A 17,569-nucleotide genomic window follows, 5' to 3' on the forward strand; every position below is an offset into this window, starting at 1 on the left:
GTCTTCCTTCTTACCCTTCTTGAAAATTGGGACAACATTTGCCAGCTTCCAGTTGACTGGGACCTCTCCAGACTCCCGAGACCATTGAAAAATAATGGAGAGAGGTCCTGCAATATAATCGGCCAGGTCTTTCGGTACCCTGGGATGAATCCCATCGGGCCCCATAGATTTATGCGCATCCAGCTGGAGCAGCAAGTCTCAAACAAGTTCAGAGTCAGCTGGGAGTTTATCGTCCCCCCTCAGTCACGGTCTTCCAACACAGGGCTCCAGGTGTCCCAGGGCCCATCATTGGTGTCAAAGACAGAGGCGAAGAAGGCATTAAACGTCTCTGCTTTGTCTACGTCCCTATTTGTGAGGTGACTGACCTCATCAAGTAATGGACCAATGTTATCTCTGACCCTCCTTTCGCTGTTAACATATTTTAAAAAGCCCTTTTTGTTGTCCTTCACAGTGCTGGCCAGCCTGAACTCTAATAGAGCTTTGGCTGCACAAGTTTTCTCCCTACGGAGAGAAAATTTGCTGTGGCAAACAGCGTCTCTGTAGTCCTCCCATGTCGCCTGTCCTTGCTTCCAATGTCCATACACTTTCCTTTCCCACCTAAGTTGCAGAAGAAGATCCCTGCTCAGCTAAGCCAGCCTTCTGCCCCACTTGCTTGACTTCTGACACTTTGGAATTGCCTGCTCCAGTGCTCTTAAGAGACAGCTCTTAAAAAGTGACCAGCATTCATGGACCCCAATATCTTCAAAAGCAGATTCCCAGGGGACCTTACTAACTAGCTCCTTCAGCAGCTCGAGGTCTGCTCTCCCCATATCCAGGGTTGAAGTTTTGCTGGCAGTTTTTCTCCTATCACCAACTATTTGAAACTCAACTACTTGGTGGACAGCAACCAAGACAGCCACCAATCACCATTTCACCCACAAGTCCCTCTCTGTTTACAAACAACAAATCTAGGGGGGCACCTTTGCTAGTCGGCTCCCTTAGTACCTGTACCAAGAAGTTATCTTCAATGTGCTTCAGAAATTTACAGGACCTGTTTGTGTCTGCTGTATGATATTCCCAATTGATGTCTGGGAAGTTAAAATCACCCATAAGGACAAGGGCAGTTGATCTAGAGATATCCCTTAATTCCTTGTAGAATAATTCATTGCTGTCATTGTCCTGGCTGGGTTTTGCTTCCATTCCATTAACTGTCATCCCATACCTGGATTGTAATAACTATCAATTTAGGAAATAAAAGACTGTAAAATCTCCATGTTCTTTAAATAGTAAGGGAACAAAACCATCATTTTGCTACTCTTTCTGTGGTTTTCTTAGTGCTCCCTTGGTTCTTACATGCTGTTCCTTAATGTGTGTTTTGTATCCATCCCTAATTACTGTCCAAAAAACCATAAAAGGGCTCTGAGATCATCACCCAAATCATTGTACTTCCAAGAAATGTTTTTGTTTTCCTACAGTAACGTGTAATGATATCGTCAAGCACGTGGTTTAGATTCACAAATCGCTGTTGATTCCAGTTGTTGCTAATAATTGTTTTTTGCAACCATCCTTCACTTGTGCACATTAAAATGTTTTTCCCCTCACTGGACTGCAAATTTCTGGGTAGTGCATTTAAGATTACAGGTAATAGGCCTGCTCTCCCTACTTACTTCTTGCAAGTCGTTTACAAGTAGTCTGTAGACACCTACACAACTACAAACGACAAACTAAGATACACTGCTACAGAGCAACTGAAGGTTTACAGACAATTTTATAGATGCAAAGAAAAAAAAAAAAAGGTTTCAAAATAGACAAGAATCCTTATTTCAGATAAACATATGCTCCTACCTCCCAGAACTGATGTTTAGCATAGTAGTCTCCCTGTGCAATCCATTCTTCTGGAGTTGAAGTTTTAGCAAACATGCTGTCATCTAAGTCTAGAAGGTCAAGGGTAATCATTTTATGTTAGAATGGACAAAGAACAGAAACCACTTGTCATGTACCAAAACTAAGCATTAACATCTCATAAGGTTCCAAACTCTTTATGATTTGCGCTCACACCAGTAATGGTAACTATGAGTTATTTATCACTTTCAATCAGCACTGAAAATCAACAAGTTGGGTTTGGTTTTGAAAGACCTTTAAAAATCATGCTTGGGTTTTGGACAAAACTTTGAGTAAATCCACTGTCTTACAGAAAGCGAATTCTTTCATTTGATAAATCTCTTTTAGCTGCGGTGGTTTTCCGTGAACAGCCTTCATTACTGTGCATACTAATGAATTAGCAATGAAGTTATGTATTAACATATACAACTGATCTCTAGAGCCAAAAGGGCCGTAAGACCCCACTGAAATCCGTGGAAATTTGCAAGGCCAGTTATCAATGCATACTGTTAGAGGGACCAAGGAATTTAACCTTCTTTATTACACAGCCTAAAAGCAAGAAAGCATGAGTAGGCTGTCCTGTCTGACAGTCTTTCAAGAAAGTTTTAGGATAAACTTTACCTTCCTTTTCATCTGCTTTGACAACCTGAACAAATTCTCTTTCGATGAAATACTTAAAAGCTGGAGCCCGTTTATCACTGTCTTCATCGAAGATCCAAAGATTGACCCTGGCTCTTGTAACGGCAGTATACAATTGCTTTAGTTCTCCATTCAGCATCTGAAGCAGAACCAAAAAAAAAAAAAAAAAGACAACACACCAAAATAAAATAAAATAAATGAAATGCCAGATGAGCTAAATTGTTAGAAAGAAACATACTTTGCAGTTGTAAGAAAACAACAAATATATACAGAATGAATATAAAATAAGAAAGTATCTTTAAGTCTAAATAGTATGTGATTTTTCAATAACATAAACCATTGTCCAGCTAATTTGCATGCAACTACTGCTACAGCAAATCTAGCAGCTGCAGGTGTGACAGTCCATTTTCCTTCTGATCACTTGCTCATATAATTACTGATTTTTTACCATACAATCCTGAAAATATCTGACTCACTAGATTCTAAGAAGTTTCTTTAATTTTAAGGTAGTGACACCGATCTGAAACCAGATTAAAGTAATAATAAATATTGACAAGCTGATTTGCTATTTGCTTTAACCATAGCTCTTCTGTAAATATACCTAAAAGTCTATTACAGATACTTTTTATTGTCTTATCAAATTCATTTGCACAATGTTCTCTTTCAAAATCAAGATTATATTATACAAATGTGAACAACCACCAGAAAGATAAAGCAACCTTGATAAACACGGAACTACAGGATGAAAGTATTTCTTGAAGACATTTCCCTACTTCTAAGATTTAAGAATTTAGTTTATCCTTCCCATTCCCAATGTTACAAAAAACTCACCTTGTACATTTCTACATTAAAAGGAATTCTTTTCTGCACACCAGTAGCATCCTCTAAAGGCATTTCAATCAGCAATTTGCTTCCTACTGGCACATCCGAATCAGGAGTATAAGAAGAAACAATCTTCCATTCTTTGCTAGCCTAAAATGTCAAGAGAATGAGGTTACTTGTATGCAGCAATCACTACTGCCCACAAATGCAAATAAGGTCATATGTTGTGACAAACCAACACACCCCCACAACTGAAGAAGGCTCAGAGGAGATGGGTGGAAAAAAAAAGTATTATCCCAGGGAAGAATGAAAAGACTGACCACCAATTTTCATCAAGAAAGCTGAACTTCATCTCAATACAAGTGGTACTGGAGGGTAACCTTTGTTTGAGATTGGACTCGATGATCTTAGAGGTCTCTTCCAACCTTAATGATGAGATACACAGCTGTACCAGGCAGTCATCAGGTTGAATAAACAACTTTCCCTGAAATAGCTAGTAGAGAGTAATGTCCTCCTGAGCCAGCCAGACCAACATGGGGGAAGCGAATACACAGCTCAGCCCAGAGCGTGTAAAAACTGAGCAACAAACAAAACAAACCTGCAAGAGTGCAACTGGCTTGAGCTGGCTTCAAGCTACGTATTACTTCCCAGGGACAGGGGATGCCCAGCATCATGATAGTGGAGCATACAGGGACTGCTAATGGGAATCATGTTTGTATTGTGATTTTGCTGTATACTGCCATTGTTATATTATGCTTGTCTTGTGATTTCAAGATACTGCTGTAGTACTCATCTAAATCCAGATCACATGCAACACCTAATGTAAATAAGTAAATTTGATATTAAACATGAAAACCTCCTTGGGTGGACTACAAATTTTCAGCTAAACCTGGAGATACACCCCTACAATGGATAACCCATCTATGGGGAAAAGGAGCAAATCAGGTTACCCTCACTATGGATGAGGCTTAAGGTTTAGTCCTAGGACTGAGGATTCTCCTACAAACCCCAATAACCACAACAGGCAGAGTCACTGTGGGGGTGTGCTGTCTGCTGGGCCAGGCTGCTGTCTGCCAGCCCAGGGCAGGGTGAAAGGTAAATGGTGGTGGGATAATGCTCATGAGCTGCAAACCATCATGCTGAAATCTGATACCTAAGACATGTTGGATAGGTCCGAGCCTGTAGGTCAGGACAGGCAGCAGGCAGCCACCCAGCTCAGCGAGTTGTAGGCCAGCTGGCCCACAACTCACTGAACCTCGTCCCTGTAGCACCAAGGAGACTTGGAGCAAGGAGGATCCATACAAGCAGAGGGAAGTGGCTGCTGTCCTTTGGTTGGTGCGCTGAAGAGGCAGTTCTCTGAACAGGACCCAGATCGTTCACCTTGGCAGGAAAAGGCAATGGATTAAGCAAAGGGCCATTTGGCACACCATCTCTGGCATGCAAGTCATCACTGCTTATGTAAACCATGACGGGGGGGAGTGGGCAGGCACGGCCATGGACAAAACAAAAGGGTTGAAGCCGTGGAGGCGGACCCACCAGTATCCCATACAGGCATATATTCTCACTCTCACTGTGCACAGGCAAGAGGGCTGGTCATTCATGCAATGAATGTATTAAGCTCACTGTGCAACACCAGTAATCGCTAGTGCTGGTCTGAGCCAGGGAGTGGAATGTCACTGGCCAACACACCCGCCTTGGAAGAAGGCTCAGAGATGAGCAAAAAAATACTCATGTGGAGTATCTAAGAAAGCGTGGTCAGAGAATATTGGCCTTTGACATATGACATGTGAGAAATTTCTATAAATGTGCACAAACATGCTTAAACATGTTAAGTGTGGCAGCAGATTGGTGGCGTGCACTCTCATGCCATGTAACCAATGCCAAAATGCCAGGGCCTGATCACACCGTTCTGCAGGTTCCTGATCCCACACAAAACTAACAACCCAGAAAATCATAAGCATATTTTAAGTTGTTATGTTTTCCCCCTTTTTGGTATTTAATGGAAACCTGATTACATAGTGCCAAGTTTCTGGCACAAACTGAAAAATAATCATAAGGCTGAAACAGCTTTTTTTTTAAATCTATATAGTTCAGAGCTTCCTAAGGGGAAAAAAAGGCAGGAAACCTTTCTTGCAAAATGTATTTTGAAGTTACGATTGCAATAAATCATCAGTCAAAACACTCCTAAGCCTGTCATGGATTACAAAAGGACAACCAGCTAACGGTACCAGTTTGGTCAACAGCTTGCTGGGTTTGGGGGGTTTGGGGTTTTTCCCTTTTTGAGTTGTCATTCAAACGTGCTTCATGAAACAAGACTCATTTCAAATCTCATTTTCAAGCCCAACAGAAAGAAAACCCAACACATTACAAACAGCACACAGCCACATTTGCTGTGTTTACAACAGTTCAGAAATTCAGCTTTTCAAAACTAGGAAACCTCAGGGTGAGCTGCTTTCTTGCCTGTTTGTTTAACTACTCAAATCAACTCAATTACTCATGACTTGCAGGAAAACGGAACAATTGTATGGGAACATTTCTGCAGACCTGACATACATTAGTCTAGCTGAATTAGAACGCTTCAACACACTCAACTCCAGATTCTGCTATTAGTTCATTGTTTTTCTGAGCACAACTCGCATCACCAAAAACATCAACTTCAAGAAATCTATCATGACAGCCACTATAACACTGTCCCCGAGTCTCAGTAAGTCAGATTCAAGGTCATTCACCTCAAGTTCCTTCCTTCTGCCCTCATCACAGTGTCTACTAGCCTCTATGAAAAGTCACCAGTAAGCTGCCCTGTTTTCCTTTATACATCTGTGGTTTTCATCTGCTGAAAGCCACATCTGAGACACTGTTTTGAGGGCTAGAGGCAGAGGGCATCTGCAACAGAGGTGTTCACACTGAATGTTTAATTGCAGAGCAACTCAGTTGTGGGCATTCTCGAGTCTCTGCAGGCATGTTCAGTAAGGATGCTGCCTACTGCCTGGCTGGGGTGGGGAAGGGGGGCTTGGTGATGCTCCAGCAACAACAGCGAGGCTTCTGTAGTTGAGTTTTTTGCGAGGAGCCTCAAGAACCACACCCCTGCCAGGTCTGGAGTTACAGGAAACCCTGAAGGGGCAGGGTCTGAGCTCCCTGGAGAACCACTAAGGGGGAAAAGGAAGTACATAAAAAACACAAAACAAAACACCTCCAGGAAAAAAGCCTTCTTCAACCGAGGCCAGTCTACGGGCGATGGTCTCCACTATAGAGACCATCCTGTTTCCTGACAACTCCTGAGCTAGACCAGAATGAGTTTTCTGGAGCTAAGCTGTGGATGGCTACGGATCACACCCTCTCCCCTCCCCCCAAACACTCTCCCCCCCCCCCAAACACATACACACACCCTCTTTCATTCTAAACATAATTGTTTTACTAAGCTTTTAATTTAAAAAAAAAAATCATTGTTTCATTTTGTCTGGGGCTGACAAATGATTTCAAGTCTATGAGCTAGCACACCAAAAAAATCACACTGTGAACAGAGTGGTGATGCAACGCAGGGGGTCTAAGGTTTTTTTTTGGAACCCAGAACCCCACTATAAGATAAAGGGTATGCGAGGGTGATGGAGTGTCTCTCCATCAACTGCTGTGACCTGAACAGGGAGCAAGTATTAGGGACATGCTGTAAGCTAGCGCAGTAGTCTTGGCATGTAGCAGAAGTATGTGTGTGTGTGCGCTGTTGTGTGAACCCCAAGGCTCTCCCTTAAATTGCAACAAGCCAGTCTGAAGGAAATGCAGCACTAAGGGAAGAGGCGTTAATTCATAATCCTATGAGCTCCGTTTTCTATTGTGATGAAACCAACCATCTTCAGAGAAAACAATGAATCCTTCCCCAGCTGGAAAGCCAATTGGACCACTTGTAAAATCAAGACATTAACAAAAAATGCAGAAAATGGGTAAGAGTTAAATACCTCTGAGTCTGTGAAAAAGTTGTAAAGGAGTACATCGTCAAATTCCAACCCTTTTGCTTCATAAACTGTCAGTACAAGCGCTAAACTGAGTTCCTCGGGTATCTTTTCCTTTGCAGTTTTATTTGCCACTAATACCACCTGTCACAAAATACATTAATGAAAAGAATATATTAGGAAGCAAAAAAAGGTAACAGCCTCACAGAGAGAGCACACAAACATCACGATAAGGGAAGAGCTTTCTCAAAACCAGACACCGTTTAACACAGACATTCCAGCACACTCCGCAAAAAAGGTCACAAAGCCGCCACTGTAAGACTGACAAATGCACGGTATGAGAATACAGTCATAGATCTGGTGTAAGACAATTTGGAGTTAGAAAGGAATGGGGCAAGAAACACCTGATGCAAAAAAGGACAGAAAGAGCCAGACACGTAAAGAAGAAACAGAAACCAACACAATAAAGGTTTCTAAGTTTAAAAAGCATAATTTATCAGTGAGATACAAGGGCTTAAAAAAGAAAGTTGTGGGCAGTCCATTTAAAATGATAATTTAGCAACAGAGCTGGAAGAATCTGCAAAAAGCCGTATACCTAAGAAAAGCAAACCTGATGTGCTCCAAATTCAATGGGTTGTGTTTTCCTTTTGTTGCCCCTCAGCAGAATTGCTAGGTCACTAATACTGCAGGACTCCAAGACCGTAGGTTTTGGTCCATCAAAGAGACCGCAGTCCTTAGGAAGCCTATCGAAAGATTCTGGGAAATAATGCTGAAGCAAATCAACCACTCCAGATGCTAAATGGAGAATACCTGTAATAAGCAGAATACAGATTTTAAACTTCAGCCTCACTGTCTCATACTCTCTCGCAAACACACTTTTCAAAAATTTTGTTGGAATTTTGAAATCAAGAAATATCATGACAAGAGGAGAGAAGCTGTAAAGTCCATTTTATGTTTCTGCCATTTTGAGTGGACCTCATTCTTGGGCCTGTAAAGATCAGAAAGCATGCTACAAGGGCTTAGCAGCGTCCTCACAAAATGGAGGTCATAAATGAGAAACAAGTAAGAAAAGCAGAAGTAGTACACCAATGCTGCAAAGTCTAGCGATTTGGGGGATGGGACAACAGAAATGGGTATGATTATTTGTTAAGTTTTCCTTCAAACAAATACATTCAAAACATGCAGTAAGCACGAGTGTTCAAAAAATGACAATTTAAAAAATGTTCATTCTTGATTTTCCATTTGAGATGTCAAAATACAGAATTCGCATGTCAGAAAAAGCTGACCATCTGATCTCTTAAAAAAACAGGCCGCTTAAAGATGCTTTGAATTGGCCAGTAGAAAACTTCAATCATTAGTGACACCTGAAGAGCACAGGTTCAAATCATAAACAAATTTGTTACTCTACCTGAATGGGACCTGTAGTTCTGGTACAACTGATATATCCTTTTTGGTTTTCTAACACGCTGCTTCTTGTTCATGGAGTTCTTGCTTGCATAATGAAACAGTGACCTCAGATCACTAAAACGAAAAGCAACTCCTTTCATTATGCTCTGGGCAGTATCACCAGTTAGAAACATGGCATTAGGGTCATTGATGCATTTCATTAACAGTGCTAGCTCAGCTTGGGTGAAGTCCTGTATCTCATCACCATAAAACTCATGGATGGACCACGGCAGCTCCCTGAGCTTTGACAGTCTTTGAGATAAATTATACAGCAAATCTTCTTCATCAAAATAACCTCTCTGCGATCGTATCTGCTGATAAAGACAAAAGAGGTGATAGATTTCACTCCTGTCTTCTGTGAAGTTCGGTGACCTCTTTCGGCCTAGCTTTTTGTACTGCTCTTCAGTAAGTTTACCCCCAGAGCAACTCAGTGCCTCAAAAGAGCCTTTCAGAAATGATTTTATTTCTTTCCAAACCAGTGCTGGATTGTACAAGCTTTTACCTTTTATCATTTTTGGCCATATTTCATTTGCAAATACATCATAAGTCACAAAAGTCCGAGGATCACTTTCCCTAGAGTACGCATCTGCAGCTCCTTCATCATCATGATATTCTGCTTCAACGTTACCTTCTTCATCCTCGTCTTGCCAATTTGGTACCATCACGTCTTCCTGAGGACCCCAACCAATAATGGTTCTTTTAAGGCTTCCATCTTCGTTTCTCGGAAAAAATGGGTCAGGCATGGATGCATCCAGTAACAGCAACAACTGCTTGGAGGTGACAAACAGTGGAAAATTTTCATCTTTAACATCTTGTAGCTTGTGAACATTTCGCTCCAGAGGCTTGAAGTGACTGGTTACCTTAGAAGACTTGCTAAGTTCAATGAAATTCTTCTGAACTTCTTGGCACAAGACAGGATTTTTTGTCACGAACATCTGGTGCAGGTGCTCCAGCCTGTTTGATGCTTCTGCGCTACGCTTTTGGTCTTCTTCATGGTCGTCACATGAATTTATTTCTGCACCAGCTGTGCCCGCAGCAACCTTTTCATCCTCACTGTCCTGGTCGTGCTCGTCGCTCACCTGCTCTTCACTCGAATCATCACTGTCCTGTTGTAGTTCACTCTCTTCATTCTCTAACCTAGCCTTTTCAACCTTACTGCACTGTCTTTGCTGCCACGTTTGCCTCTCCAGCAAAGGACCATTTGCCAAGGTGGATTTTTCCCAGTACGAATAGAATTTCTTCCAAAGCCTATACAAGCAGCAAGTCGTCTTCCCTGTCCCACTTCGCCCAATTAAAATTATTGGTTCCATGGGCTTTGGATTGAGATCAATTACTGCATACTCCAACTCCCCAACTCGGAAAGGGTATTCCACACAAGAATGTACATCATTTATAATGTTAAGCGCCATGTTAGTACTGAAGCTGTGAAATTTCATTATATTGTATTCCAATTCTGCTGCACTGGCTGGAGGGAAATACTCAGGTATGGTATGTTCTTCTGATTTTTCTGCCTCTGGGTCTTCAACATAACAACGTGGAATGCGCTTCTGTGTTGTCACATTGTGGTTCTGATGTCCTTCATTTATGCCCTTGAGCTTTTTCCTCAAGATGCAGGATAACCCACGATTGTAGGAAATACATATATTATCTAAGACACGGTTCAGCTTGCAGTGGTCAAGAACAATGGCCCAAATTCTGATTATTTCCGTGTAAACTCTACCTGATTTTTCTGGAAGACTTTTTGTCTGTTCTGTCTCCATAATCTTTTCCGCACTCTCACTGCAACGAGGAGAAAAGTCGATCGCAAGTTCCCATAGCATTCTTGCACCTTTGCCCAACTTGGCTTCATACAGCTGGATATCAGCTTTCAAGTGTTTCAGTGGCTTCTGAAGGCCCCTAGTCCATTCCCCATTGCCAAGCTGCTTAATTGTCATTATAGTTCTAGTTTTCAGATAATGAGGCACAGCTTTGCTGCCCAATGTCTTCAGTATTTCAGGAGTGCACTCTATTTCCCAGGTCATGTTATCAAACTCCTGCACATATGCCTCAATATCCAGAATCTTCCCCTTCTCTTCCTGTGGTTCTTCCTTCTCTCCATTAGGCAGAGCCATACTAAATTCCCCTGCTCCCTTCTTTTTCTCCCAATTATCCCCTTTTCCTTCAGGATAAGCTATGCTTCCACAAGGTTGCAAGGACTCACTTTTTCCTTCTTCCAAATTAGTCTGAGCTGAAGATGGCTTTTGTACCAGAGGATGATCCTTTCTTAGGGTATCACCCAATTTCAATTGCTGAATTAAAGCTGTGATTGCCTGCACTAGACTTTCCTGCAGTGTCAAAGGGCTATTTATTCTTTCTGTTTCCTGCTTCGCCAACTGATCTTTTTTTGCCTTTACAGAACATGGGGTTTTTAAATCATTATGTGCTGCATTGCCAGATGGTGCCTGTAATGAGGACCCAGATGAAGAACGCCCTGTGCTCTTTGGCTGTGAAATCTCAGAGACTGGAATGGGCTTAGATGTTTTAACCAGCTGCCCTGCTATATCCTGCCGGTACTTCTTTTTCTCCAGTGCAGCAGTATTCCAGGCAAGTAGCAGTGGGTCATTTTTTTTAATTCTATGCTTCACATCTCTTCCTAATTTGTTTTTTATATTAAAGTTAACATCAAATTTTGCCAATGAATCTATTATTCTCTTAGCCTGTTTTGAAAATCCTCTCTGGAAAATAACATGCATCACTGTATTTCCTTTGCTGTCTTGTATGTTTGGATTAAGATATGGAAAGTCAGAAGGTCTTGAAGCAAAGAGATCAAGTAGATAGTTCAGGATGTTTAAACCAGTGCCATCTGAAAGCAAGAGAACATACAAAAAAATCACTTGCTTTACAAGGCTGCTTTGTAGGCCAACAATTTTTAATACTTTTTTTCTGCAGCTATTAAGTGAAAATCAATTTGCTTTCAAAAGAAAAGAAAAATCTACGTTTCATGTTTGTAAAACATGCTTATTTGAAATGGCTCAAAACTGAGCTTTTTTAGTATCCAGGAAAAACAAAGCAAGGGCAGCAAAGCTTTAAAAATCCCTAGTGCTGCAATTGTGCCTGTAGCATCATTCCTTTTTTAACCTCCTGGTGCAGACAGATTCGTTCATCTTCCAACATCAGCCCTGACTAGTACTCACGGATTAGGCCGGTGACTCTGGTCATCTAGACAAGCAGCAGCTCTGGGTACTGCTCTGGGGTCATTTGGGTCATTTTAATATGCCACCCAGAAGTAACCTGTTGCAGGTAACTTTGGTTTACTAAAATAACCTGTGGCAAATCCCAATTATTTCCTGATATCTGAGGCCCCTAGAGCAATTTCCTACAAAACAAGATTAGTCCAATACATCTCTGGGAAAAAAAAAAGAAAAAGAGATATTCTGCAGCTTTCTGGATTTAATCCAGATAATGTATGTGATTTAAACCAGATAATACATGCGAAACATTTATTTCCTAACTGCAAAATAGTAACACACCAAAATCATTATAAAGAAATTCCACCTCAAAAACTTTACACACTGAAAAATACTTAAGAGAAGATATTGTCACTGAACTTCTTAACCTTTTGATTTAAAATTTACAACTGGCAGTATCTATGCTTTCAATCTCTCTAAAGCTATTAAATGAAATGTGTGTGCTTTAAAAATGCGTAAGTTCAGTATTTTAAATTATTTTAATCCTTCAACTCAAAAATGTATTTTTTCTTAATTTAAAATCAAACCTGACTTTGGGGCTTAATTTGATACTTTACCTGAATTTCTTACATTTTTATGTAAGCCCTACAGTCCTCTCACTCACTCCTCTTCTGAACAAAACTTTGCTTGATTGACAACTGAACAAAAACTGGGAAACAGATTTCAGATGTCACTGTAGGATTTCCTTCAAAGTCTGCTGCTGTTGCTCTGCCTTTACCTTTGTTTCTTCCTAGATCCTTCCTGTTTACTTCATTCCCACCTAGTACACATTTTACAGGGTTTCAGAGAGGAGCCTTCCTTTCTAAATGAGTTTGATTAAACAAGAGTATGTTCACAAAACAGTCACTGATGGAGATGTTACAGCTGCTTGATTCCCCTGGTCACCTGAGCCGCCATTAACTCTCCTCACAGTCCCAGCCACTGCAACCAGAAAGCAGAACACATCAGCTTAACAAAGATTGGTGTGTATCCTCTGGCCTGCAAATTCTGGGGGCTGAGACACAGTCAAACATCCTGATCTGCTGCCTCTGCTACCACATCAGTAAACAGCAGCAGAAGGGGCAGTGGGCCAGACAGGTAAGAAATAGGGATGTTTTCAACAGTTGCTGTGAAAACGGACGGTGCACATCTGCTAGAGCCCTTTGTGTCCCCTAGGCCTGAGCACACAAAAGCCTTACCTCTATTATTTAAACAGATGGAAACTGCAGCATGCAAAGGAGTATCTCCTTGTGCAGTGGAGACATTTTGAGGATCTGCACCTTTGGTCAGCAGCAAATATACAAGTTCAAAATAATTCTTTTTGAGGCATATTTGCAATGGTATTTCAGAGTTGGTTCCAATCCCATCTGGCAGAGCTGGTGTGAAAGGACACAAAAATATCAGGGGTTAAATCTGATATGCCAGATCTGCAAAATACAGAAAGTTCTAAACAGATGAAGGTACATGCTGATTGCTGAGCAGGCAACTTTTTTTTTTTGGTCAGCTTTTTACATGTATCTGTTAAAGAGTTATTGACTAAGAAAATCCTCAGAATCTCCTCTTATCTCCCATTGTTGTGATAGGAAGACAGAAAGGCCAGAACATACCTTCTTCAAGTAAGTCAATCACTGACTAAAACAAGAAGGCGTCTTGCACCTCTGGCACTCACAAGGCCGCAGCAGGACGGTGTGTCCATAATTTATAGCTAACATCAAGTTATAAGATGAAATGAAAAATGCTAGAGTAATCCTAGGAATAAGTCTCATGCAAACCAAGAAAAATTATGATGCCCACACTAGCCAAAAAAAAAAAAAAAGGCATCTGATCATGCCTTTGAAATCACTGAAGTAGTCAATTACTTGTAACATAACAACAGACTGAACCCAAAGATTGTGGCATACAATTTCTATCAGGATAATATTGTGGCTGAAGACAGAGAAATTAAAACCCAAAGAAACTACAAGCAAAGGAGCAACAATAATCTTTGGCCTTTTTCCTTTTACCAGCCCTGACAGCCAAATTTAATTTGAAAAACATCTTTCATCCCATGTAGCCTTACTAGCTTCCCCATGTCGCATGCAGCGGATACAGCCAACAGACTGCACTCCAACAAGCTGCTGCACTTACACAGAGCCACAAAAAACATGTGTTGGTATTTCTGAAACTATGTTGCTCCAAACATGCCAAATCAAATATCGGATCTATTATAACACATTAATATTGCACAGTTTTTCACCTCCTCGTTCAATCAAGCATCTTATGAGGTGCACTTGCTTATCCGATCTGTCACACCGTTGGATAACGTTGCCAATGTCAACATCTGAAAGACTGCAGTTTTTGAAGAGTCCTCCACCTGAGGTGTTTTCCCCACTGGCTTTCCCTGTTAGCAGCAGCAAAACTTTCTGCCACATTTGCTTCTCCAGCAACTGTTTTATGAAGCTGTTAGCACAGACATGGGAGATGTTGCAAACCACCCCTTCAGGGATTTCTGCAAGACAGTCAAGACAACATAAACCACATAATAAAATCAATCTCACTGTAAACTAATTTCAGAATAATGAACTCATTAAATTAAAAGTACAGAACAGCAAAATGCAACACTTGCATCTTTCTGTCCTGATGCTGACAGCCAAGTAAGTTTGAACATTTTGGTTCATCATACTGAAATTTTGTGCATATCCTGGTGGTTCTACGTGCAAAACACAACAGCAAAAATAAGTAAAAGCACATTGTTCCAGTACTATCAGTTGCAGAAACAGGGAAGGGAAGGAAGGGTAAGAGAGCAAAAACTGTACATTAGCATCAAACGCATTTTTCACAGAGATTAAGTTTCGTGAAGGGGAGAAATGGGAACTTGCTGTACCTTTCAGAGAAGACAGCAGTTTCAGAAACCGCTTAACTGCATCTTCCTTCAATACATTTTTATGATGTGCTCCATTTTCAAACTTGTAGAACTGGACGAACTGTTCAAGAACATCCAGGAGAGAATCTGTATCAGCTATGGCTCTGCTTTCATTCCCCCCTGTAAAACATTACAGAAATTGAAAATCCAGTTCCTTGCTGGCATGTTTTCAGGACAAGACTGTAATACGTTATATCTCAGGGCTCTGACAAATGTGTAGTGGCAAGTTAAAATCAGATGGCTGAAACTCTTACTGCCAAAGCCAGTCCTGTGACGGACTTCATATCCCAAAGGATATTTGATACACTCATCGAATACACTCTTTACCATAATACACTAAGCTGAAAATTGTAATAGTTCACAAGTTGATCTGCATGCAGGCAGGACACTGCTGCCTCGCAGTGATATCATTGTTCAGAATTTTTAGAGTAGATGACTAAAAACAGTCTTATTGGACTGTGAAAAATAAGTCCTGGATATAACAGGACTTGTTTTTCAATAGCAGTCTAAACCATGGCTTGAAAAGATCAGCTGCAGGATCTACCTCCTGAGTTTCTGAACCTGAAAGTCCTGCAGAAACATCTTGCCTTACCGGCCAATCTGTCAGTTCTCACGCGGATACCCACAAGAGCTGCTCCAAATGGCCTCCTACGACTGAATCCTCTGCTGGAAATGTCTGTGGCCCACTACAGTCTCTTTCAGAGCTAGAATGTAAGTAGCAACCAAGCTGTAGTGCCAAGCTGCCATGAAGATGCATCCTGCAGAGACCTTCCAGTCCCGAGGATTGACAGCTCCCATCTCCTGCCCCAACTAATATCTCTCCAACCACACTGCAGTACAGGCAGCTCAGGCTTGCTCCGTTTGTTAGGGCAGACAAGAAACTACATAAGGGTTAGCCACTCTCGATACTGTCACACTGGGGTGGTATTGTACAATTTGTATGTTTTCTCATTCTCATTTATTGGCATGGAAGAGGAAATTCCCATTATTTGGGCAATCACACCTGATACATTAGTTTCCAGAATGGAAAATGATAAAAAAACAGACAAATCAGAATCCTTTTCAGAACTGACAGGCTATTATAAAAAAGTAGACTGGAAACCAGTTTATCACCTCAGTTCATGACATTTCATATTAGCACCAGGACAACTAAGATTTCTGTCTTTCTGTATGACAACAGGTCCTTTACAAACTGCCTAGAAATATCATTAATAATTTTTTTAAACGTTCTTTGAAGTTTCCCAATACTCCAAGAGTGTAACTAAATTTTAGTTCCCCTGCTTTGGTTATGAGAGGCTCTCATAGTTTTAGCCTGATAGTCTGCTCTGCTACTCTTTTCCCTTAACATGTGCAGAGGCTAAAATTTTCCAAGTAATACAGGAGTTTTAGCTGCGTATCACTGACATAGATCAAAGATGGCCAAAACTTTGTGAACAAAAAGCTCTTACTAAAATACTATTTTGTTTTTAAAAATGTCAGCAACTTTTCACTCACGTTTTGAACATTTCAGAGCTTCCCTTTGTCAATATTTTTTGTTATTAAAAGCATTTTAAATATGCCACCAATACTTTAACAAAATGTTTCATTTTCCAAAAACTAAAGTGAAAGTAAAAGGTTAAAACTGAAAAAGCATCAAAAAGAAGCAGTTTCTATGGCAGTGGGAGCCTCATGTTAAGGGTGAGGAAAAAAAACAGTGGCTTATAGTAACTTAGAGCAACTTGTAGTTACTTATTGCATGATATACTAAGAACATCAGTCGGACAGCAGTCACCTTCAGGCAAAGGACAAAATGTTCATCATTGACTGATAGGAGATCAGGGTGACAGCTCATAGGAGAAGTTACATAAAAATCACCTATTATTACCGAGTACAAATAAAACAATTTTGTATCTAAGGGATATAATTTTAAAACAGGAAAAGCACACAGTCCCTGTAGTACCTGTCTGTTTCTCAGTGGAAGTGTGTTTCTCAATGTGATTGCTGACTGCTTTTACAGCATCGAAGTTTTTGTTCTTTTTCAAGATATCTATGACATATCTTGACCGTGCATCTGGAACACTGGGATCAACCCCAAAATTCAGGAGCATGATCACATCTTCTGTTTGGCCTAAAACATTAAATGAATAAACATTAGAGGACGAATAATTCTCATTGTTCAGGGGTTTTGTTCTGTTTTCCTTTGTATTTTTAACTTCCTGGCACAATTTCTAGCATAATTTTAATTTAAAAAACAAAAATCTGAATTTTTCCAGTGTCATAAGTATGAGGTATTGTTAGGTATTTTTCCTCAAAAGAAACCCCTTCAAAAAAATTAAAACTCTATCTTCATTATTATTAATCGGGAAATGGGAGCACAGAAACACAAAGAGACGAGGTGCCTCGAGCATCTCACAGGCCAGAGGCAGTACGTGGAATTCACCTCCTCCTTTATGCCCCAACCCTGTTCTCCAGGCTCTAGGCAAACTGCTCTGTACATAAAGAAAAAAACCAAGGGATTTGGCTACTGTTTGGAAGGTGACTCAATAAACCAGAATATTTCACATATTCGGGCATGAATATACACAGCTAGGCACTGAGTTTCTTTCCTATGCAACATAAAACACACGATCTTCTTGGTAACAAGCCTTGTAACAAAGATGTCTAGTTTGACTAAGGATAGGTACCATTGCTTTCAACAGAAACTACTATCCTCTAGAGCATTTCACAACAAGTATTACAGATCACACATGAACACAATAAATATAATGGTG

The 17,569-nt window shown here is 40.7% G+C and overlaps 1 protein-coding gene across 1 annotated transcript in view; it reads right to left on the minus strand.

The window, feature by feature from the left end:
* The window catches only part of TRANK1 (tetratricopeptide repeat and ankyrin repeat containing 1), a 48,683-nt gene that overhangs the window by 18,231 nt on the left and 12,883 nt on the right, over positions 1 to 17,569 (minus strand). Inside the window, exons 8-17 of the mRNA XM_009329994.1 lie at positions 16,759 to 16,926; positions 14,781 to 14,939; positions 14,154 to 14,405; positions 13,117 to 13,293; positions 8,674 to 11,553; positions 7,876 to 8,075; positions 7,272 to 7,409; positions 3,331 to 3,471; positions 2,482 to 2,638; positions 1,825 to 1,913 (exon numbers count right to left, since the gene is read on the minus strand). Coding sequence (XP_009328269.1) covers positions 1,825 to 1,913; positions 2,482 to 2,638; positions 3,331 to 3,471; positions 7,272 to 7,409; positions 7,876 to 8,075; positions 8,674 to 11,553; positions 13,117 to 13,293; positions 14,154 to 14,405; positions 14,781 to 14,939; positions 16,759 to 16,926 — 4,361 coding nt within the window. The remainder of the gene's footprint in view (positions 1 to 1,824; positions 1,914 to 2,481; positions 2,639 to 3,330; positions 3,472 to 7,271; positions 7,410 to 7,875; positions 8,076 to 8,673; positions 11,554 to 13,116; positions 13,294 to 14,153; positions 14,406 to 14,780; positions 14,940 to 16,758; positions 16,927 to 17,569) is intronic.

Source organism: Pygoscelis adeliae, unplaced genomic scaffold, assembly GCF_000699105.1.
Source record: "Pygoscelis adeliae isolate BGI_AS28 unplaced genomic scaffold, ASM69910v1 Scaffold368, whole genome shotgun sequence".
Lineage (NCBI taxonomy): Eukaryota > Metazoa > Chordata > Aves > Sphenisciformes > Spheniscidae > Pygoscelis > Pygoscelis adeliae.